Genomic DNA, 20630 nt, shown 5'->3' with positions numbered 1-20630 from the left:
TTTGGAGCTTTTAATGCCCTTTAATGCCACGTAAATCTCTTTACACTCTCTCTGTTTCAATTGTTATGAACTAAAAACAACATTTCTTTCACTTCTCTCCATATTCATCCAAAAAACTGAAGCTTTTGATTCAAAATTGTTTGGAGCCATATTTTCTTTTCGTTTTGACTTACGGTTGCTTTCGTTTGAGGTTCTGGGTGGTTGGAGAAGACCCTGTGTGCAAACAAAGTCATCTCACCTAGTGAAGGTACGAATTGAATTTTTTTTCAAAATCTGTTCGCGTAGAAGACTACAAGTAAGCATATCTGTATGTAGAAGACTTACTGATGAGTCTTCTGGTCAAAACGGACGACTTAAAACTAAGTCGTCCAGCTTTGTTTGGTGAAAAAAAACAGTCCAGACGACTTATATATAAGTTCGTCTACGAGAAAACAGGCTAGTTTTTGCATTTGACCGAAATCGTGTCAGATCTTTGACTATTTCTGGACGACTTTATAATTCAGTCGTCCTCTCGGAAAGGTTAAAAATTCAATTATTTTATTAAACTAGACGACTTTACGTGTAAGTCGCTTTTAAGGTTAGTTTTGTAGTTGAAAAATAAAACTTCATAATAATTTATTAGACGACAAATATAAAGTCGTCCCCGTCAGAGAAGACTTAATTAAAAGTCGTCCGGGGAAAAGGCAAAGTCGTCCAGAATTTCCCAATTAAGTCGCCAAAACCTTGCTTACGGACGACCTTAAATTAAGTCGTCTAGCTGGACGACTTTTAGTTAAGTCGTCTGGAGAAAGTTAAATTTTCAAGTTTTATTTTTCAATTACAAAACTAACCTGGGACGACTTACGTGTAAGTCGTCTAGTTGAATAAAAATATTGAAATTTATACTTTCCAGAGACGACTGATTTATAAGTCGTCCAGAAATAGTCAAAGATCTGACACGATTCGGTCAAATGCAAAAACTAGCCCGTTTTTCGTAGACGACTTATATATAAGTCGTCTGAATTTTTTTTTTTTAACAAACAAAGCCGGACGACTTAGAATTAAGTCGTCCCTTTTAATTTTCAATTGCAAAAGTGACCTCTTTAGACGACTTACCTTTAAGTCTTCTGGACGACTTAAATCTAAGTCGTCTGCGATAATGTTTGTTGAACTTCTTCATTTTCTCTATGTTTACTAATGTGGTTTTATTTTGAATATTTGCAGATGATTTTTAAGTTACATGCAGTGTATGGAGAATGGTTGTTGAGAGATTTCCGTTGGGATTTTGTGGTTGATGATCTCAAAGGAGCAAGATTGTTTTTATTGAATGAAGATTCAACACATGCTGAACTTGTTGCAATGGCTCAAGAAGATTTATAACCTGGACATGAATCAGTGACTGTGGAGATTAGCTACTCATTACCAGCAGAAATGATGATGACTCCAAGCAGTCCCCCATTCATGTTTACAAGTGATAGACAAGTTCGAAACTTGCTCGAGATACTCAAAACGCATAGAGTATGTCTTTGTGTATCAAGCCGCAGCAAGGTGGAAACGGTTTCAGAGAAAAGAGAAGAAGCTGGTGATAATGAGAAGCGGTGAATGGGAAGAAGATGTTGGTGATAATGATGAAGCTGGTGAATGGGAAGAAGATGTTGGTGATAATGATGAGGCTGATGAATGTTTGAAGATGTTGGTGATAATGAGTCTGTTGAAAGATGAAAAATCAAGATGGGGAGGAGGAAAATGGGGAGGAGAAAATGGGGAGGAGGATGCTGATAACACTATTGTTGGTGAAACGGATCAGAATGGTGGGGATTACAGTCTTTATGGAAAGGTTCTAGATGAGGACGAGGAAGATGATGATAATATTTGTTTTGAAGAAATTGAAAAGACATATGCTAAGACAATGCTATTGAAGGAGGAAAATCGGATTGTACCAGCATCTATGTCAACCAGAGTTTTGTTAGCAAGGATGCACTGCTTTCAGAGCTGCGGTTGACAGCAGTGAGGGGAAGGTTTCTTTCAGAATATACAAATCAACAAAAAACTCTCCTTGTGGCAATATATGTCGGGTTAGCGGTTGTGGATGGAAGATCAGAGCGAGTGTGAAACATGGTCAAACACGTTTTGGGTAACAAAGTATGTGGAAAACATTTATGCTCAATTGAGACCGAATCGCTCAGCGGAGACACTGTACTCCAAAGTATGTTGGTAGTCTTTTCATTGATCGTGTTGGGATCATTGATGGGATAACTCCACAGCATATCACTGATGCAATGAAGAACATGTTTGGCATGACGCTTGATTACACCACTTCATACAGAGCACTGTTATATGCACAGAAATTGGTGAGAGGATCAGCAGAAGAAGGGTATTCCGCGTCTGCCTTCATATCTCGAGCAAATCTCCATTGCAAATCCTGATTCTATCACGGCTATAGAACTTGATTCTGAGAAAAGATTTAAGTATCTATTTCTCTCTTTTGAGCTTCTATCAAAGGTTTTAAGTATCAGAGAAGGGTCATTGTGGTGGATGGAACTCACCTAAGTGGAAAGTATGGAGGTGTTATGTAGTTGCAGCCGCACAAGATGGCAATTTTCAGATATTCCCATTGGCTTTTGGATCGTGGATGCTGAAAGATGAACCTTCTTGGGAATGGTTTTTCAACAAAATTGGCTAGTTGTATATCTCATGACAAGCCTCTGGTGATAGTCTCTGACCGGCACGCGGGCCATTAAAAGTGCGTGTGAGAAGGTGTTTCCTTGGGCAACCCGAGGAATATGTTATTATCACCTTCAAGATAACATTGTCAAAAAGTTTAAAGGGAAACATCTCATGTACTTGGTGAAAGGGGCTGCTTATGCGCACACGGTTCACGATTTTAAACCGTACATGGCTGAGATACGGAGTGCAAACCCGGAACTTGCAACGTATTTGGAGAAGGCCGACGCCAAGCTATGGTCAAGGGTTTATTGTAAGGGGAACAGGTTCAACATAAAAACAAGCAACATCGCTGAATCTATTAATTCCGCACTGAAGCGAGCAAGAGGATTTCCGATTCCGTTCCTGCTGGAGTTCATAAGGCAGAAGTTAGGAAAATGGTATTGGAAAAGGAGACAAGATGCTTTGAGTCTCCCAACTGTACATAGCCGGGGTGTTGAATACTTGCTTGCTGTTCGATCAGAGATAGCGGATACGATGACGGTCGAACCAATTGATGGATGGCGTTTCTTTGTCAAAGGTGGCAAAATGGACTGTGCGGTTGATTTGGAACATGTAAAGTGTGGTTGTGGTGTCTATGGAGTGGAGAAAATACCTTGCTCTCATGCTATAGCAGCTGGAACACATGCTGGTGTGCATATCGACACACTTGTATGTCCACTTTACTCAAAGAATCATCTGTATGCAGGATACTCAGAGAATATATATCCTATCGTGTCACAACATAATTGAGGAACGAGAATGCTTTCCTCCAAACGTAAAGCGTGGTCCGGGGAGACAGAAGAAATCAAGATGGCAATCTTGGTTGGAGCTATCTAGGATGAGGGGACACAAACCCAGGAAGAAACACAGGGCACGGAGATGCTCAAACTGCAAGGAAACTGGCCATACGAAACCACAATGTAACAACAGTTGACTAGTTGTCCAGACGACCTAAATAAAGTCGTCAGTCTTGATTCCGCTCCAGACGACTAACTAAGTCGTCCAGTGTTTCGTCTACCTTCTACGAAGTCGTCCAGTGTATTAGACTACCTACCTCTACTATCCCTTCAAGTGTATTTTTTTAGACGACCTTTACGAGTCGTCCAGTGTATTTAAGTCGTCCAGTGTATTTAAGTCGTCCAGTGTTTAGACTACCTTCTACTATCCCTTCAAGTGTATTTTGTAAGTCGCTCCAGCTGGAAAACCTTCCAGACGACTTAATTTGTTAAGTCGTCAGCTGGAAAACCTTCCCAGACGACTTATTGTAAGTCTCCAGCTGGAAAACCTTCCAGACGACTTATTTGTAAGTCGTCGTCCAGCTGGAAAACCTTCCAGACGACTTATTTGTAAGTTAGAAAATCTATACAAGTTAGAAAAATCAAATAAATCATACATGCCCACAAAACACTACATAGATTTGTGTAAACAAATAGTTCAATATACAAATAGATTTGTGTATACAAATAGTTCCAATAATACAAATTGATTTGTGTATCTATACAAGTTAAAAATCTATACAAGTTAAAAAATCTATACAAGTTAAAAAAATCTATACAAATTGATTTGTGTATCTAATCATACATGCCTACAAACATACCACCATCCTCATTATCTTTCAGATGCTGATCAACAAGCTCCGTCCATATAGCCAAAGCCATAGTATCCCTCATAGTCTTCGCATTGGACCTAGCAAAGTCTTTAGGGCTAAAGGGGGACCCCAAGAGCCATGACATTCAATGTACTTTGCAGCGTACACGCCACAATCACCCATTGTGGGGCCGTGGGTACATCTTTGAGGAGTCTCTCATAAGTGTTCGCTCCAACCCATGCAATCTGGTCTCCGCACTCCACAATCAGATAAGGGACCATCTCGAGAAAAGGCTCCATTATCTCATCCCATCTTTCTGGTATGGTAGTTGAAGGTATGCTGTCCCAGACGACTATGTGCCTCTTAGGGATCGATATCCAAATAGCCACCCAATGTTTGTTGTCCAAGTTCAGTGGCGCATAGATATCATCAATGTCCTCCCCCCACTTCTTGTTTGATTGGCAAAATGAAGGCATTGATCCGTCATACAAAACTCGCCGCCCCACTAGGTAGCATTTTTCCTAAACCATTGTGATCAGACGACGATGTTTTGAAGACCAGATACTGTTCTCTCCAAGACTGGGTAAAGTTGTGATCCAGGAAGCACATTCGCTCGCTCCGGAAACATTGTGGGTTCTCCTTATACCTCTGCCTCAGCACATTCATTCCAAGCATCTATATGCTGCATATAAAAATAATACAAGTTAGAACCTTCCAGACGACTTACAAATAAGTCGTCTGGAAGGTTTTCCAGCTGGACGACTTACAAATAAGTCGTCTGGAAGGTTTTCCAGCTCGAAAACCTTCCAGACGACTTATTTGTAAGTCGTCCAGCTGGAAAACCTTCCAGACGACTTATATATTTACAATCTATACAAAGACAAGTTACCAGACGACTTATTTGTAAGTCTTCTGGAAGGTTTTCCAGCTGGACGACTTTACAAATAAGTCGTCCAGCTGGAAAACCTTCAGACGACTTATATATTTACAAATCTATACAAAGACAAGTTACCAGACGACTTAAAGATAAGCAGAAGACTTACTACGTCTTCCAGCCATGCTTTGGATGTCCGGAGTTTTTGATACCACCAAGTTGGTGATGTACGTGGGTTTGTCCTCTTCCTTAGTGAAATAATCACTGCAAACAAAAAAGCAATCAGTTTTGGTAGACTAAATCAAGCTATTATGGGTAAAGCAATCACTTACGGATCAGTTTTCAACCAATCAGCGAGCTCCTTCATCTTAGGTCTGTTTAGTGTGGGAAATGGATTATACTTTCCCACCTAAAGGAGTTTCCTTCTCTCTGCCGTATAAGGAGATATCTGCGTGGGAGCAGGTTTCTTCGTTCGTCACTCCTGCACGCACAGAAGCAGTGGGAGCTGTTTGGTCCAATACAACCAGGCTCGGTTCTGAAGCTGAAGCTGGATCGGTGGAAGCGAAGCTCGGTTGTTGATCGTGGAAGCGAAGCTCGGTTGGTCAGTGAAGTGAGAGGAACAATCTCTTGGAGGTGACACCATCTGCTTTATCCTCCGGCAAAGATCTTATATACCGAGATCGCCTCATCTGCTGTATCCTCCGGCAACAATCTCTGCAATAAAAGAGAACAAGTTAACCCTGGACGACTTAAATAAAAGTTGGGAGAGGATTTGGTTCCAGCTGGAGTTCAGACGACTTATTTGTAAGTCTTCTGGAAAGGTTTCCAGCTGGACGACTTAACAAATAAGTCGTCTGGAAGGTTTCCAGCTGGAAAAACTTCCAGACGACTTATTTGTAAGTCGTCCAGCTGGAAAACCTTCCAGACGACTTATATATTTACAAATCTATACAAAGACCAGACGACTTAAAGATTTGATATTAACCTCTTTGGGCAGAGGAGAAGGCTGTTTCTTTTGTGGAGAAGGCTTTTTTCGTTTGAGGAGCAGGCTGTTTCGTCTGAGGAGCAGGCTGTTTAGTTTGAGGAGCAGGCTGTTTCGTTTGAGGAGCAGGCTGTTTAGTTTGAGGAGCAGGCTGTTTTAGTTTGAGGAGCAGGCTGTTTAGTTTGAGGAGTAGGCTTTGCCTTTTTGAGGAGCAGGCTGTCTGGTGGGAGGAGTAGGAGATTTTGGTTTGAAGTGGAGGCTGATCCTTTTGAGGAGTAGTCTGTTTGTTACTAGCCCCGGTTTCTGGGGCTTGTGGGGTAGGGTGTTTTTTACTAACCCCGGTTTCTGGGGCTTGAGGGGTAGCCTGATTGGTGACACCAACCTTCTTCTCCACAGCTTCCAAATCTATCGGAGATCTTCCTAATCTCCCTGATGCACTTCTTAAACCCCTCTTTCATCATGTCACCTAAGTCCTTGAACATGTTTTCTAACTCCTCTCTGGTCACCCAACTAGCCTCTTCTCTAGCCTCTTCTGTAGCCTCTTCTGTAGCCTCTGTAGGAGCCTCTTCTCTAGCCTCTTTAGGAGCCTCTTTAGGAGCCTCTTTACGAGCTTTCCTTCCGAGGTCTCTGATTGTCTTCCTCCACCTCCTCCACAACCATCTCTTTGGCTCTTTTCGATGGAGTCACAAACTTGGGTTTTTGTACCAGTGACTTCCCAGCAATCCATGGTCCACTTCCACGGTCTCCGATCATACATCACTTTAATGATGTTCTCCGCGGGCACGTCATCAACCTCAGAGTCCCATTTTGGCCACATTTCACTAATGTCCTTCTCAAAAAGTTGATCACGCGGGTCTGCAGTAAATAGAAGAAGAATCGAGTTAGATATTTGAAACAAATACTAAATAGACGACTTAATTATAAGTCGTCAACTAAGTCGTCCAGCTGGACGACCTTCCAGACGACTTATTATAAGTCGTCTACTAAGTCGTCAGCTGGACGACCTTCCAGACGACTTATAATAAGTCGTCTACTAAGTCGTCCAGCTGGAGACCTTCCAGACGACTTATAATAAGTCGTCTACTAAGTCGTCCAGCTGGAAGACTTCAGACGACTTATAATAAGTCGTCTACTAAGTCGTCCAGCTGGAAGACCTTTCCAGACGACTTATAATAAGTCGTCTACTAAGTCGTCCAGCTGGAAGACCTTCCAGACGACTTATAATAAGTCGTCTACTAAGTCGTCCAGCTGGAAGACCTTCCGGACGACTTAATTAAGTGAAGATGGAAAGGTACCTGACTCAAGATAGGCAGCTTTCATGAATCTGCGGCCTCTGCTGCCGTCGTAAGCCAAGAATCGGTGGAGACGGACTGTTTGCTCTGGGTAGACCATACTAGCACCCAATCCCCGGAATAGCTTCGTACGCCCAGACCTGAAGAACTTGTATAAAGCCATCCACGGTGTAACAGCCAGTAATATCTTTGTTCCACAAAGAGTCCATCAGCACCTTAAACGCGACTCCCCCCATGGATAATTCTCAAACCTTTCTAAATCCATCACTAGCCTTGCGAGAGTAGCTCGTGTAGCGCTTGAGAACTTTTCCCTTCAATGAATCCAGTGAAGATGGAAAGGTACGCGAGTCGCTTGCGATCTTCCCTGGACCAATCCCCGCATCTCTTCAGTGCTGCTATTATCTGATCAGTACTTGGCCCAGCTTCCCGATGAACTCCCATCATCTCCAGAAAAGAAACCATCTGTGGGGTAACTTCACATTCTGGTGTCTCAAGGTCCTCGATGTAGTCGCAGTTTAGACCAGTGATGTTTTCAAACCTCTAACAGTGAAAACCTCGCAGGTTCTGGACCAACGAGACACCACATCTCGTACTTCTTCTTAATGTCCAGCTTTAAACCGAGCAAGTGGTGAACCAGCCTTGAAGCCCACCAAATCCCTGCTCCTTGAACCTTGATGAAAACTCCCAATCTCGACTCCTTGAGCTCTTCAAATTCAGCATCAGTGAGAGCTTCCCTAAGAGCAGTATGCAACTTCGTGTTATCCGTATGATACGAAATGCTATTGTGGGGTTCTGGCTCTTCCCCTAATGTGTATAACCTACGGGGGAGTTCTGGAATATCCATCCTTTTTGTCTGCAAAATAATCAAAGACAACAATAGAAGTCAGAACACAAGCTAAATCAATCACGCCTTAATTGTTACTCCAGACGACTTAGTAGACGACTTAAATATAAGTCGTCTAGAAAGTCGTCCAACTGGACGACTTAGTTGACGACTTATATTTAAGTCGTCTGGAAAGTCTTCCAAATGGACGTACTAAGTCGTCCAGGTTGAAGACTTTCCAGACGACTTACTTACAAGTCTTCCAGTAGAAAAATTTCAAGCGGACTGATTAGTCGCAGAAGGAGTTCGAGTACTCGTCATTGTGGTTATAGATCTGAAAAAATAAACGTGAAACGGTGAGAATGAGTAAATTGAAAGAGACAACGTTTTATGTTCATCTTTTCCACGAGTTTGATGACTTAACGGCGTTAGGGTTTACAGAGAAACGGCGCTACGGTTTACAGAGAAGAAGCGGCGGCGCTAGGGTTTAGAAGAAGCGGCGGCGCTAGGGTTTAGAAGAAACGGCGGTGCTAGCTAGTGTTTAGAGTAAGCGGCGGTGAGAACGTTGGTGAGCACGGTGGCGAGGGCGACGGTTTGTTCGGAAATAGTGGAGCGGGGGCGCTAGGGTTTAGAGGAATCGGCGGCGCTAGGGTTAGAAGAAGCTGCGGCGACAACGGTGAGAATGAAGTGAGATAGATAGCCGACGTTGAGAACGATGGTTGTTCGGAAATAGTGGGAATTCGAATCGCCTTTGATATCGCCGGTGAGAGAGAACTGTTAGGGTTTCTGTTCGCGGAAAATGAAAAAAAAAAAAAAAAAATCACCTTATATATTGGGTAAATAATCCGGTTAGCTTTAAAAGTACATTGGTAAACTTTAAGGTTTGGTCCGGTTTAGACGACTTATTCTGGCTGATAATGTACATCAGACGACCTAATATTTTAGTCGTCTGGGAACAGAAGACTAAATATTAAGTCGTCCAATACCCTAAAATGAACCCCTAAACTAAAATGACTAAATTAACTTACTAACCACGTTATAAAATCAAATTATACTTCAATAGTGTTTACTATACACAGAAACGAACACGCCTAGGTAATTTTAAAAATTTTCAAAAAACGGTTTTAATGCTTTCCAAAATCTAACCCTAAGAACACATACAATACTACAACATATGTTGATGAAACATAAACTAAAGAATATCATGACTCACTACTTTCACTCATCTGGGCTGAAACAATTGAAATTTGTTATATATTAATTTATATCTCTTAAGACATATGTTAATTACATAATTCCAATTTTTCACTTATCAAAATATTTTTTTACAAAATTTTTAAATTATGTTTAAGAATAACTGTCCAGACGACTTAACTTAAAGTCGTCTGGACGACTTATTTTCAAGTCGTCTGTTTACAGACGACTTGCGAGGGGTAGAAACGTAAAAAAAAATCCGTTTTTTTGTTTTGTTCACAAGGAGATAGTTGTAATTTCAATAGCCTTTTAAGTTACTTTTGCCTTTGACCCAAGTTGGGGTACTCTTTTGGGTTTGACTCCAAGTTTTGAGTCACAATTGGTAATTCTCCCAAAATTTAAACCTACAACTAAAATTCTACAGCAAAATTATTTAAAGCCACGACAAAAATATCTACAGTTTTATTTCTACAATAAATAATATAAAGCTACAGCTCCTTCCAATCATTCCCTTAGAGCATCATTCGGTAGATTGTATTGGGTATCTTAGCAATTTAGGAAAAAGAGAAAAAAAATTAGAGAAAAAAGAAGGAAAAAGCTCTTAAAATACTAAATTAAGAACCGATTGCAAACAATAAAAAAACATGTGTCATTTTCTTATTTGTCTAAACATTCAAAAGAAAATAAATTTTAATTGAAAACACAAATTAACTTATAATACTAATATTTTTTATGACTAGAACTTCTTTTTAATAACCTCTCCGTTAAAGGTACTCTTAGTGTTTTGCAAAGATACAATAAAAAAATACAACAAATAAATCTATAAATTAAGTTCTACAGTAAATAACATAAAGCTCTAGTGTTTTACATTATTATCAGAGCCGTGCTTACCTCTTATGAAAAAAGGCAATGGCCTTAGGCTCCATAATTTTTAGTTAGTATTTAGCCCCCCCCCCCCATTTTATATATAAAATGCATTAGTTAGTGTTATCTATGTTTACATACATACTGTACATAAAGAGTTTGATTGTATATATCTTTTTCTAGATTTTAGTTTGGATTCTCTTTTTAGATTTCAATTTGTATAAACATAGTCACTATATCTACCATTTTAGTTTTCTGCGAACATATCGAAATCTTATATGAAGAGATTATTTGATAAAAAAAATCATCTTAAATGTTGTAAAAAGAAAAAAATGCTTTAGGTCTCTGAAAACGTTCGCACGACATTGTTTATTATGTAATTAAAATTTAAGTTTTATTCTTAGGAAACTCAATTATAATTTGACAAGTGTCTAGAAAGTTTCTAAAATGAGGACTTGTATCTAAGTCTCTCTCTTAATTTTTTTTATTAATATATATTTTTAGATACTTTTTGTTAGATCCTATAGATGATTGATGAAAGTGCTTTAAAAAATAAACATTTTTTTGTTTAATGTTCACACCCATGCACATTAAATTCAGGATGAACAAGCTGATTAGACTAAATTATTGATACAATTTAAAAAAAAAACTAATTTCTACTTGCTTTTCGTCCGATATAGTTAAGTAATTTCAAAAAAGAGAGTTAATAATATCAAAATATCAGAAAAAAACTGTAAACTTCTAAATTTAAAAATTATAAAGTAATAATCATTTTTCTTTCAATTTATTTTTTCATGTTCATTCGTCTTGAAAACAAGTCATAAACTAAATTAAAATTCTATTTAAGAATTCGGTTCAAATAAATCACACTCTTTCTGTTTAGAAAAGATGTATGTTTTGGAATTTTCACAAAATATTTTAAATTTAGATTATAAATGTATTATTTGTAATTAATTAATTCTTACGATTTTGTAACCAATCAAAAATTAATTAACATGACTAATCTTTTTCAAATATTACAATTTACCATCATTATCTAATAAAAATGAATTATTTTAAATCAATTTTTTGAAACAAAAAGAACAGTTCGCAGTAGGCAGTAGGCGCTGGTTAGAGGTTACACAACTTATCATTAGCTGCACAAGTTATTTCTCAGCATTAGACCATATGATTAAAGTTACATAGAGAACTATGGATACAAAAAGAAACAATTCAAGATTTAGGGCATGTGCATTTTTTATAATAGAAAAAGAAGAAAATGTACTCATTGTAATGAAATACAAACAGAAGATGATTAGATATGATAACATGATCACTCAAGTTGACCATACCACACCCCTTGGATCTTCACATCCTTTGGTACCTTGGCACCTAGGTCAGTATCCGAGGGCTGAAGACTCTCGAACACTCCGATCACTTCTCCAGTCTCTGGTTTGCTCTTTGTCACTTTGAGAGTGATCTCTCCCACCGAAGCTGCCGTGTTCTTCACGTTCTCCTTTGAAAGCTCCTCTTCGTCTCCTCTGCCTCCAGCTGGCAATGCAACGGCGTTGTCATATCCTGTGGATCCACCACGGCCCTTTGGGTCCAAGAAGGAGGAGCCACGGTATGAAGGGACTAAGAATTTGCCAGTGAAGTTGTCTGGTTTGCCAGAGGCGTCAAGCTGCTTGACTGTGAAGAGGAAGGGCACACGCTCGCCTCCTGGAAGCTGGACAGTGACTGCAGCGTAGTCGATGCCGTCTTCTTCCTTGAAGTTTACGCTTCCGTCAGAAGAAACCTGTTGGAAACCAGTAAAAAAAAAGACTCGATCAAACCCTAACCCTAAGCAGTATGTTTCTTGACGTAGAAGGAAACAAAAACCTCGAAGGGGCCTTCGATTTCGTCAAGGGTGTAAGTGAGACGGGTCATGAGCTTGGTGTTCTGGAAATCGGGAGGAGCATTCTTGCTAACACTCTCAGCCTTGACGGTGAAGGAAGTAGGCTCGAAGCAGAACTTCTTGCCAGCGTACTTACCAGGCTTGAAGGAGAAAGTCTCAGAGCCACCGTCAATAGTTGGGCACTGGTTGGCAGTTCCAGTTCCCTTAACTTCCATGTAAGTCTTGCTTTGAATCTCGTCGTAAGTCAGTCTCTTCGGAGCTCCCTCTGCACTTGCTCCCTACTGATGCAGCGTGGATCATCCTTCTTTCATTAAGTTTTGGTTTTCTTTTCTTTTTACGTTTTACTTTAGAGATAATCATTGGTTTTACCTTTTCTTTGTGTGTTTAGGAATAAGACTTATAGATATGATCGTGGGATCATTATCTCTAAGGACTTAGGTCTTTCTATTAGCTATATATAGTGATCTCTTGGCTTTGTAAGAGACACAACTTATGAATTTATAAAACGAAAGCTCTGCTTTTACTCTCTTGTTTACGGCTAGATCTAGGTGATCTCAACGGAAACGAGTTCGTAGTTCTTTTGGGCATTCTCAGACTAAACAACTGCAACTACACCTATCGGTTACTATCGCGCACTCTATCAGTTGGTATCAGAGACTTTTTCGTTTAGATTTCTTAATCTAAACAGACGATCATGGCACCAAGGAAACTCACAGACGATCAACTGGAAGAAATACGACTCATGCTTGAGACGTTTACTACCGGTTTACAAGCGGCGTTACAAACAACTGTAACTACTGCATTACAAACGGCTATGCTTGAGCAACACAGAATTCGTGACGCTCAGGGAGATAACCCTAGAAATCATCAGCAACAACAAGATGCATCCGACGACGAAGATAGGATCGACAATATTTTTGCCGATCAAGGACCCGGCCGCCGTATGGATCATCGTGATGACCAAGACCGACGAGCAATCCAACCTGTTCGTTGGGAATCAAGTTTCAAATCAGAAATTCCGGAGTTTAAGGGAACTTTAAATCCAGAGGAGTTTATCGACTGGCTCAACATGGTTGAAGAAATTTTGGAGTTCCGTCAAGTTCCTGATGAGGCTCGTGTTTCATTAGTGGTAACCCGTTTCAAGGGTAGAGCCATGGCATGGTGGCAGCAACTTAAGGAATCACGTCGTTTAGCTAATAAAGCCCGTATCAATTCGTGGGATCGTTTCACTAAACATATGCGTCGGGGATTCTTACCTTTTAACTATGAACGTACCTTGTACAACAAGTTACAGAATTTACGACAAGGCACACGTTCGGTGGATGATTATGCTACGGACTTCTTTTATATGACATCAAGGATGACGACAACTGAGACAGAGCAACAGTTAATTTCAAGGTTCATTGGTGGCCTTCGTTACCAGTTGCAGGTTTCACTAGCTCAATTTAATCCATCCTCTGTTTCAGAGGCACATCAGCGAGCAATTTCAATGGAGCTGCAGCTACGTTCCACCGGATCCTCTTCTTCTCGAGCCCGTGTTTCAACCGTCTCTGCTGCAGACGTTGCAGGACCCAGTTCTACTGATGGAACACAGTCACAAGCAGACACAGCAAAAGGAGGGAGCAATACAGAAACCATCGCTAACTCTAGACCACAGCGTACTAATGCACTTCGATGTTACTCATGTGGGGAACGAGGACACATACAAACGGCTTGTCCTAAACAGACTAAGCGTGGCCTCGTCATTCAAGAAGCTGAAGATGATGAACCAAAGTACGATGACTATGATGCTACAGATGAGGACGATACAGAGTTGATACAAGGCGACACTGGCCTTAATCTAGTCCTCCGTCGCAATTGCCTTCTTCCTCGAGCCTCGCAAGAATCATGGCTACGCACAAACTTGTTCCGCTCCACGTGTACTATCAATGGACGAGTTTGTAAACTTATCATAGACTCTGGTAGCTGCACTAATGTGATGTCTTTAGAGGCAACCCAGAAGCTTGGTCTCACCGTTACACCTCATCCTTCGCCTTATCCGCTTGCGTGGCTGAACAACGGAACCGAAATCAACGTTACTAAGCAAGTTCTCGTTTCTTTTTCTATTGGAAATTATAAAGATACAGTCACTTGCGATGTCATTCCTATGGATGCTTGTCACTTGCTTTTAGGGCGACCTTGGCAGTTCGACCGTGATGCTGTTCATCGTGGTAAGGCAAACACTTACAGTTTCGTATTTGAGAACCGCACGATCACTCTTGCCCCATCTAAAGAGCAACCGGACACAAGTTCTACTGCTAGTAAAGCTACGAGCAACAATCACGTGACGCCTTCAGCAAAGTCCCTTTTAACGCTTCCTAAGAGTGATTTTGAGAAGCAGTTAGCTGACGTTGACGTTCTTTGGGCTCTGATTGCTACGCCAGCAACACCTCCAGTGGCTACCACACCATCGGCACCATTCACTCCAATCCTTCAGGAATTCAGTGATGTTTTCCCGGCTGAGCTTCCCGGCGATTTACCACCTTTGCGAGACATCCAGCATCACATTGATTTAGTTCCTAATGCAGTGCTTCCCAATAGACCTCATTATCGAATGAGCCCGCAGGAACATGACGAGCTTCGTCGTCAAGTTGAAGATCTTCTTCAAAAGGGTTATATTCGTGAAAGCTTAAGTCCTGCTGCAGTACCTGCCCTACTCATTCCAAAGAAAGATGGCTCGTGGAGAATGTGTGTTGATAGTCGAGCAATCAACAAGATCACAGTTCGCTATAGGTTCCCTATTCCTCGCCTAGACGACCTGCTTGATCAAATTGGTAAGGCAACGATATTTACTAAGCTGGACTTGAAGAGTGGTTATCACCAAATTCGTATTCGACCAGGAGATGAGTGGAAGACCGCTTTCAAAACGCGTGAAGGTCTTTTTGAGTGGACGGTAATGCCTTTTGGACTTTCTAATGCACCAAGCACGTTCATGAGAGTCATGAATCAGGCACTTCGTCCTTTTATTGGCAAATATGTGGTCGTCTATTTTGATGACATATTGATATTTAGCAACGACCTTCCTAGCCATTTGTTGCACTTACGAACCGTTCTTGACGTCCTCCGGCGTGAGAAACTTTATGGCGCACTTCACAAGTGTGTCTTTGGCGAAGATCATGTCCTCTTTTTGGGATACATAGTCTCCAGCAAAGGTTTACGCGTGGACCCTAGCAAGGTGGAAGCCATTCAGTCCTGGCCAACACCTCGTTCTATCACGGAAATACGAAGTTTTCATGGCCTCGTTTCTTTTTACCGGCGATTTGTGCACCATTTTAGTAATATTGCAGCGCCTTTGACAGATTGCATGAAGGGTTCTTCGTTTGTTTGGACGGCAGAAGCCAATCAGGCATTTGAAGACCTCAAGCAACGACTTGTCTCTGCTCAGGTATTGGCCTTGCCTGACTTCACTCAGGTCTTTGAACTTCATTGTGATGCGTGTAAGTTCGGAATTGGTGCGGTCCTTAGCCAATCAGGGCGACCTGTTGCTTTCTTTAGCGAGAAGATAGCTGGTTCACGTGCTCGTTACAGTACGTATGACGTGGAGTTTTATGCTATTGTGCAAGCTATAAAACATTGGAGACACTACCTCTTTCACCAGGAATTTATTCTTTATACCGATCATGATGCCTTAAAACACTTGGGAAGTCAGGATAAAATTTCTTCGAGACATGCCTCTTGGATAGCATTCCTGCAGCAGTTCACTTTCGTGATTAAGCATCTGTCCGGGAAATCCAACAAGGTTGCGGATGCTTTGAGTCGCAGACATGCCTTGTTGTCTACGTTGCAGGTTGTAGTGCCAGGCTTCGCTGTTTTGCCTGATCTTTATGCATCGGATCCTTATTTTGGTCCGATTTGGTCTACCTTACGTGATGGTGTTCATGCTGAGTTCGTTTTGCATGATGATTTTATTTTTCGAGGTACTCGTTTGTGCATTCCAGAAAGCAGTCTGCGCCTTAAAATTATTAAGGAGCTACATGACGAAGGGCACGTTGGTCGGGATCGTACACTGCAGCTTGTTGTGGATGCTTACTTCTGGCCTTCTTTACGCCGGGATGTTTATCGTTTTGTGGAGCGATGTGTTGTCTGTCACCGATCTAAAGGGCATGCTTCTAACTCAGGACTGTATTTGCCACTTCCTATTCCGACTCAGCCGTGGTCCGATGTTAGTATGGACTTTGTTTTGGGTCTTCCTCGTACTCAACGTGGGCATGATTCCATCTTTGTCGTGGTTGATCGTTTCTCGAAGATGGCTCATTTCATTCCGTGTAAAAAGACTACTGACGCCGTACAGGTGGCTGGCCTTTTCTTCCGCGAGATATATCGACTTCATGGCTTGCCATTATCCATTGTTTCGGATAGAGATTCTCGTTTTCTCAGCCATTTTTGGCGTTCTTTGTGGCGTCTCCTGCGTACGAGTCTTGATATGAGCTCCGCCTACCATCCTCAAACAGATGGTCAGACTGAAGTTACTAACCGAACTTTGGGGGATATGCTTCGTTGTCTGGTAGTCGACAATATCAAGTCTTGGGATTCGGTTTTGTGTCAGGTCGAATTCGCTCATAACCATGCTATCAACAAAAGTACCCGGTTCAGTCCTTTCCGTGTGGTTTACGGTATTGTTCCCCGTGGTCCTTTGGCTTTGGGCGTCGCTCCGGACGCTACACGTGATCATGGTCAGGCTCTGGATTTCGTGGCTAATTTGTCTACTATCCATACTCAGGTTCATGACAATTTGCAACTCTCTTCAGCAAAGTATAAAGCCGATGCTGATCGCCACAAGAGGGATGTGCAGTTCAAGGTCGGCGATCGTGTCTGGGCAGTTCTTACTCGTGAACGTTTTGCCCCGGGAGAGTACAACAAATTGAAGTCACGGAAGATTGGTCCTTTGGAGGTGGTTGAGAAGATAAATGCTAATGCTTATCGGCTTCTGTTACCTCCTTCTGCACGATTTTCTGATGTTTTCAATGTTAAACATCTCATTCCTTTTGTTGATCACGACGACACTGAAGATCCGAGGTCGGATCTTTCCCTACCCCGGGTGACCTGATGCAGCGTGGATCATCCTTCTTTCATTAAGTTTTGGTTTTCTTTTCTTTTTACGTTTTACTTTAGAGATAATCATTGGTTTTACCTTTTCTTTGTGTGTTTAGGAATAAGACTTATAGATATGATCGTGGGATCATTATCTCTAAGGACTTAGGTCTTTCTATTAGCTATATATAGTGATCTCTTGGCTTTGTAAGAGACACAACTTATGAATTTATAAAACGAAAGCTCTGCTTTTACTCTCTTGTTTACGGCTAGATCTAGGTGATCTCAACGGAAACGAGTTCGTAGTTCTTTTGGGCATTCTCAGACTAAACAACTGCAACTACACCTATCGGTTACTATCGCGCACTCTATCACCTACCACAAAGATCATACAACTTTAGTTTCGAGACAAAAATTGATGAGATGAATAACCTTTCTAATTCGTATAAAATAGTATGATTTACAAATTTGGTGCTAATGATTGCATCTACATGAAGATTGTGAATATAATAATCTTAAAATGATATTTGGCTTAGTGTACTGTTATACTTTCAACGTCACAAGTTCGATACACATAGTAATGATGTAAGAATCATTTTACCACACACGCACTCACTAAAACAACTGTTATATTCTTCTCTGTTTTTTTAAACTTCAGTTTTGTTTATTGCTCAATCAATGAATCTTATCGTTCGTAAAAATCGGAGATAAAGAGGGAAGTTACCGAGACAACGAGAGCAGAGGTTGCGAGAGCGAATCCAGCGATTTTGACAGCGTCGGAGCATTTACCGGCGAAGTCCTTGAAGTCAGATTGGAAGGAACATGTGAGGCGAGCAGAGGATGTTTCTAGCCCGAATGATTTGCCGACTGTCTGAGTCGACCGGAGGTGACCACTGCCGCGACAAGGAGCGTTGGAGATTTTAGCGGACTGGAGGAACGTGGCGGCGGATTGGAAAGAGGCTGCCATGGCCACAAAGTCTCTCAAAACTAATGTTAATGGGTTGTCCTGATCGGTGAAGCAGAGGAAGATGACTAAAAGAGTAACAATCGATAAGATTGGGATAAGGCGAGAATTTTCATTGGTTTTGTTTTGTGGGAATCGCAGTGACTGGTTTCTTCTTTTGCCACGTGTCCTAATGCTAAGTGGAGATATGGATACGGTCTCACTCGGTGATGCTGACATGTACATTTGTTGCTGATATTTCAAAAAAAAATGGCCCATGCAGGTTTCGAACCTGCGACCTTCGCGTTATTAGCACGACGCTCTAACCAACTGAGCTAATGGGCCTTTGAGCTAAAGCGCTAATAAAAACGAGCCAAAGGGTTTGCTACCTTCGGATGTTTAATATATGGCCCTTGGGGTTGGAAGCCCTTGAGAAGCTTAAGTGACTGAACCTGTGAACCACCGGTTTTCCTAGTGCAAAATTCGATATCAGAGGTGGCTCGGGTTGCATCTCTTCGCCAAGTTGAAGCAGCACAGCTCTAAATCTTCTTTTGACAAGCTATTGGTCGAGCAGATTAATATGCAAGTCTCTTTGGTGTCAAGGTTGCGGCCAGGAAGAGGAAGTAAAGCGTTTTGCTAATACCCGCTGAAGAGATTGGATAAAAACAACAGTTATTTATTGCTCATCTCAGAAATATTTGTTGTCCAAAAAATAAGAACGGTTTCAAGAATTTTGTTCGAATTGGTGATTTAGCCTCCTCGACCATATATATGATGGAAACATGCCTTTCACAGAATTTTTGTGTTATTTAATTATGGTATATCTAATGTGCTTTTATCCTACAAAACTTCCACAAAACTCAATATCCAACAACCTCTTCTAATTAATCTGGAAAATAAATCCTTAAAAGAACATATATATTGTTTATCCATATATGAAATAAAATAAAAACATATATTATAATTAGCATATGTTTATCCTTTAGATAAATAAAACAGAAGAAATAGTATTATCTTTTCATAGCTAGCAACCAAGCTAAGTAATGGTGGTATGGTTGATGCTTCTAGTTAGTAGACTATCTTGTTGCATAGAAGACTCTATCACATCCGGTGTGATCATCATCCTTCCAAAAGCTGTTACTAAAATCAAAGTCAAACGTCTTCCCAACTTCACAGTCGGTGGAATGGGTCCAATCCAAAATCAACCTATTTCCTGATTTCCCAATAAGGGTTATGGTGCACCACTGATCTGTTCTCACGTTCAATGCTTTGAGTTGACACACAGAATTACAGTTTAGTTGGCTGTAGGTTTCTTCCGACATGTTTTTTTTCAGCTCTTCGGCCTGTTCATTGGTAAGCTCAAACCCAGTAATCAACGTTGTGATTTGGTATATTGTCCCTGTGTAACGAAGCCATTCCATGTCACTTGTGTTTGCTGTCTCTTTCTCCAATATAGGAGCAAATCTCTTGGCAGCTTCACTTTTTGATCGCGACCACATTATTTTTTTGTTTTGTTTCTCTTAGTTTGAATTATAATAAGAGCTATCTAACCAAAAAGATCATGTACATACAATATATACTTAATAACGTGCCATTGAATTTAACAAATTGGAAATTTAGATGAAACCTCTAATATTACTTTTTAATCTAATTTCCCATTTTTCTTGCGACGTTAACTTTTATATTAGTGAAAGTCTTGAGTGCAATGTATTCTTTTAACAATTTTCTTACGGTTACCTTTTTCAGAATATAGAAAATTCCAATTGTTAAATTTCTTTAATAAAACTTGTTTGTGTTGGGGCTTTTAACTAACTCATCATTTTCATTCAAATCACTGTATCGAGCAGCCTAAAATCCGTAAGTAGTATGACGTAGAAAAATAACATGCCTAGTAAAATTCCAACGATTCAATCGAAGTCACGTGCTTATACAAAGAGTTTTATAACTAAATAAGCTTGGTGGATACCGACTATGGTAATTTCAGTTATAGCCTACCATACGCAACAGGAGTAGCTTGATGTAAAGAGTTAAGGCTTAATAACATAAATTAACATTATCAAAACATAGTATTTCAAGAAGCTGGAGTAGCTCAGTTGGTTAGAGCGTGTGGCTGTTAACCACAAGGTCGGAGGTTCGACCCCTCCCTCTAGCGTTTTTTTTTCATTTGATTAACTGCATTTTTGCCTCTGTCTTGATGCCCCTAATGAATAGCAGTCTGATAATGGAAAACGCAAAGGTATGTATGTCAGTAAGCCTTTACACCAGGCATATATAAAAAGACTAAAAATGATCTTTGCTTGTCATATATGTGAAGTGTCAGATTGGGGATGGGAAGCTAGAGGAGGCGAGACAGCAAGAAGCACAGCTTTCTCGACATCAGTTGAAAACAAGTTTGTACTCTTTAACCTTTGTAAAATTATTGTCCCTATCTATTTGAAGCAA

The 20630-nt window shown here is 40.7% G+C and overlaps 1 protein-coding gene and 2 non-coding genes across 3 annotated transcripts; 1 reads left to right on the top strand and 2 right to left on the bottom strand.

Moving 5' to 3' along the window:
• Positions 1 to 11434: 11434 nt before the first annotated feature.
• LOC108805999 (oxygen-evolving enhancer protein 1-1, chloroplastic) lies at positions 11435 to 18298 on the bottom strand. The gene is made up of 3 exons (XM_056989890.1): positions 17970 to 18298; positions 12160 to 12453; positions 11435 to 12076 (listed from the first exon to the last, which is right to left on the bottom strand). The coding sequence occupies exons 1-3, from the start codon at positions 18210 to 18212 to the stop codon at positions 11615 to 11617; spliced, it is 999 nt and encodes a 332-aa protein (XP_056845870.1). The 5' UTR covers positions 18213 to 18298; the 3' UTR covers positions 11435 to 11614.
• A 161-nt stretch (positions 18299 to 18459) lies between these two features.
• On the bottom strand, positions 18460 to 18533 carry TRNAI-AAU (transfer RNA isoleucine (anticodon AAU)). The gene has a single exon. It is a non-coding gene; the product is annotated as a tRNA-Ile (tRNA).
• Positions 18534 to 20266: 1733 nt separating this feature from the next.
• Positions 20267 to 20340, top strand: TRNAN-GUU (transfer RNA asparagine (anticodon GUU)). Its single transcript has one exon. It is a non-coding gene; the product is annotated as a tRNA-Asn (tRNA).
• Positions 20341 to 20630: the final 290 nt, after the last annotated feature.

Source organism: Raphanus sativus, chromosome 6 (genome assembly GCF_000801105.2).
Source record: "Raphanus sativus cultivar WK10039 chromosome 6, ASM80110v3, whole genome shotgun sequence".
NCBI classification, from domain to species: Eukaryota; Viridiplantae; Streptophyta; class Magnoliopsida; order Brassicales; family Brassicaceae; genus Raphanus; species Raphanus sativus.
The sequence above is the reverse complement of the archived record's forward strand: the minus strand, read 5'-3'. Positions and strand labels throughout refer to the sequence as shown.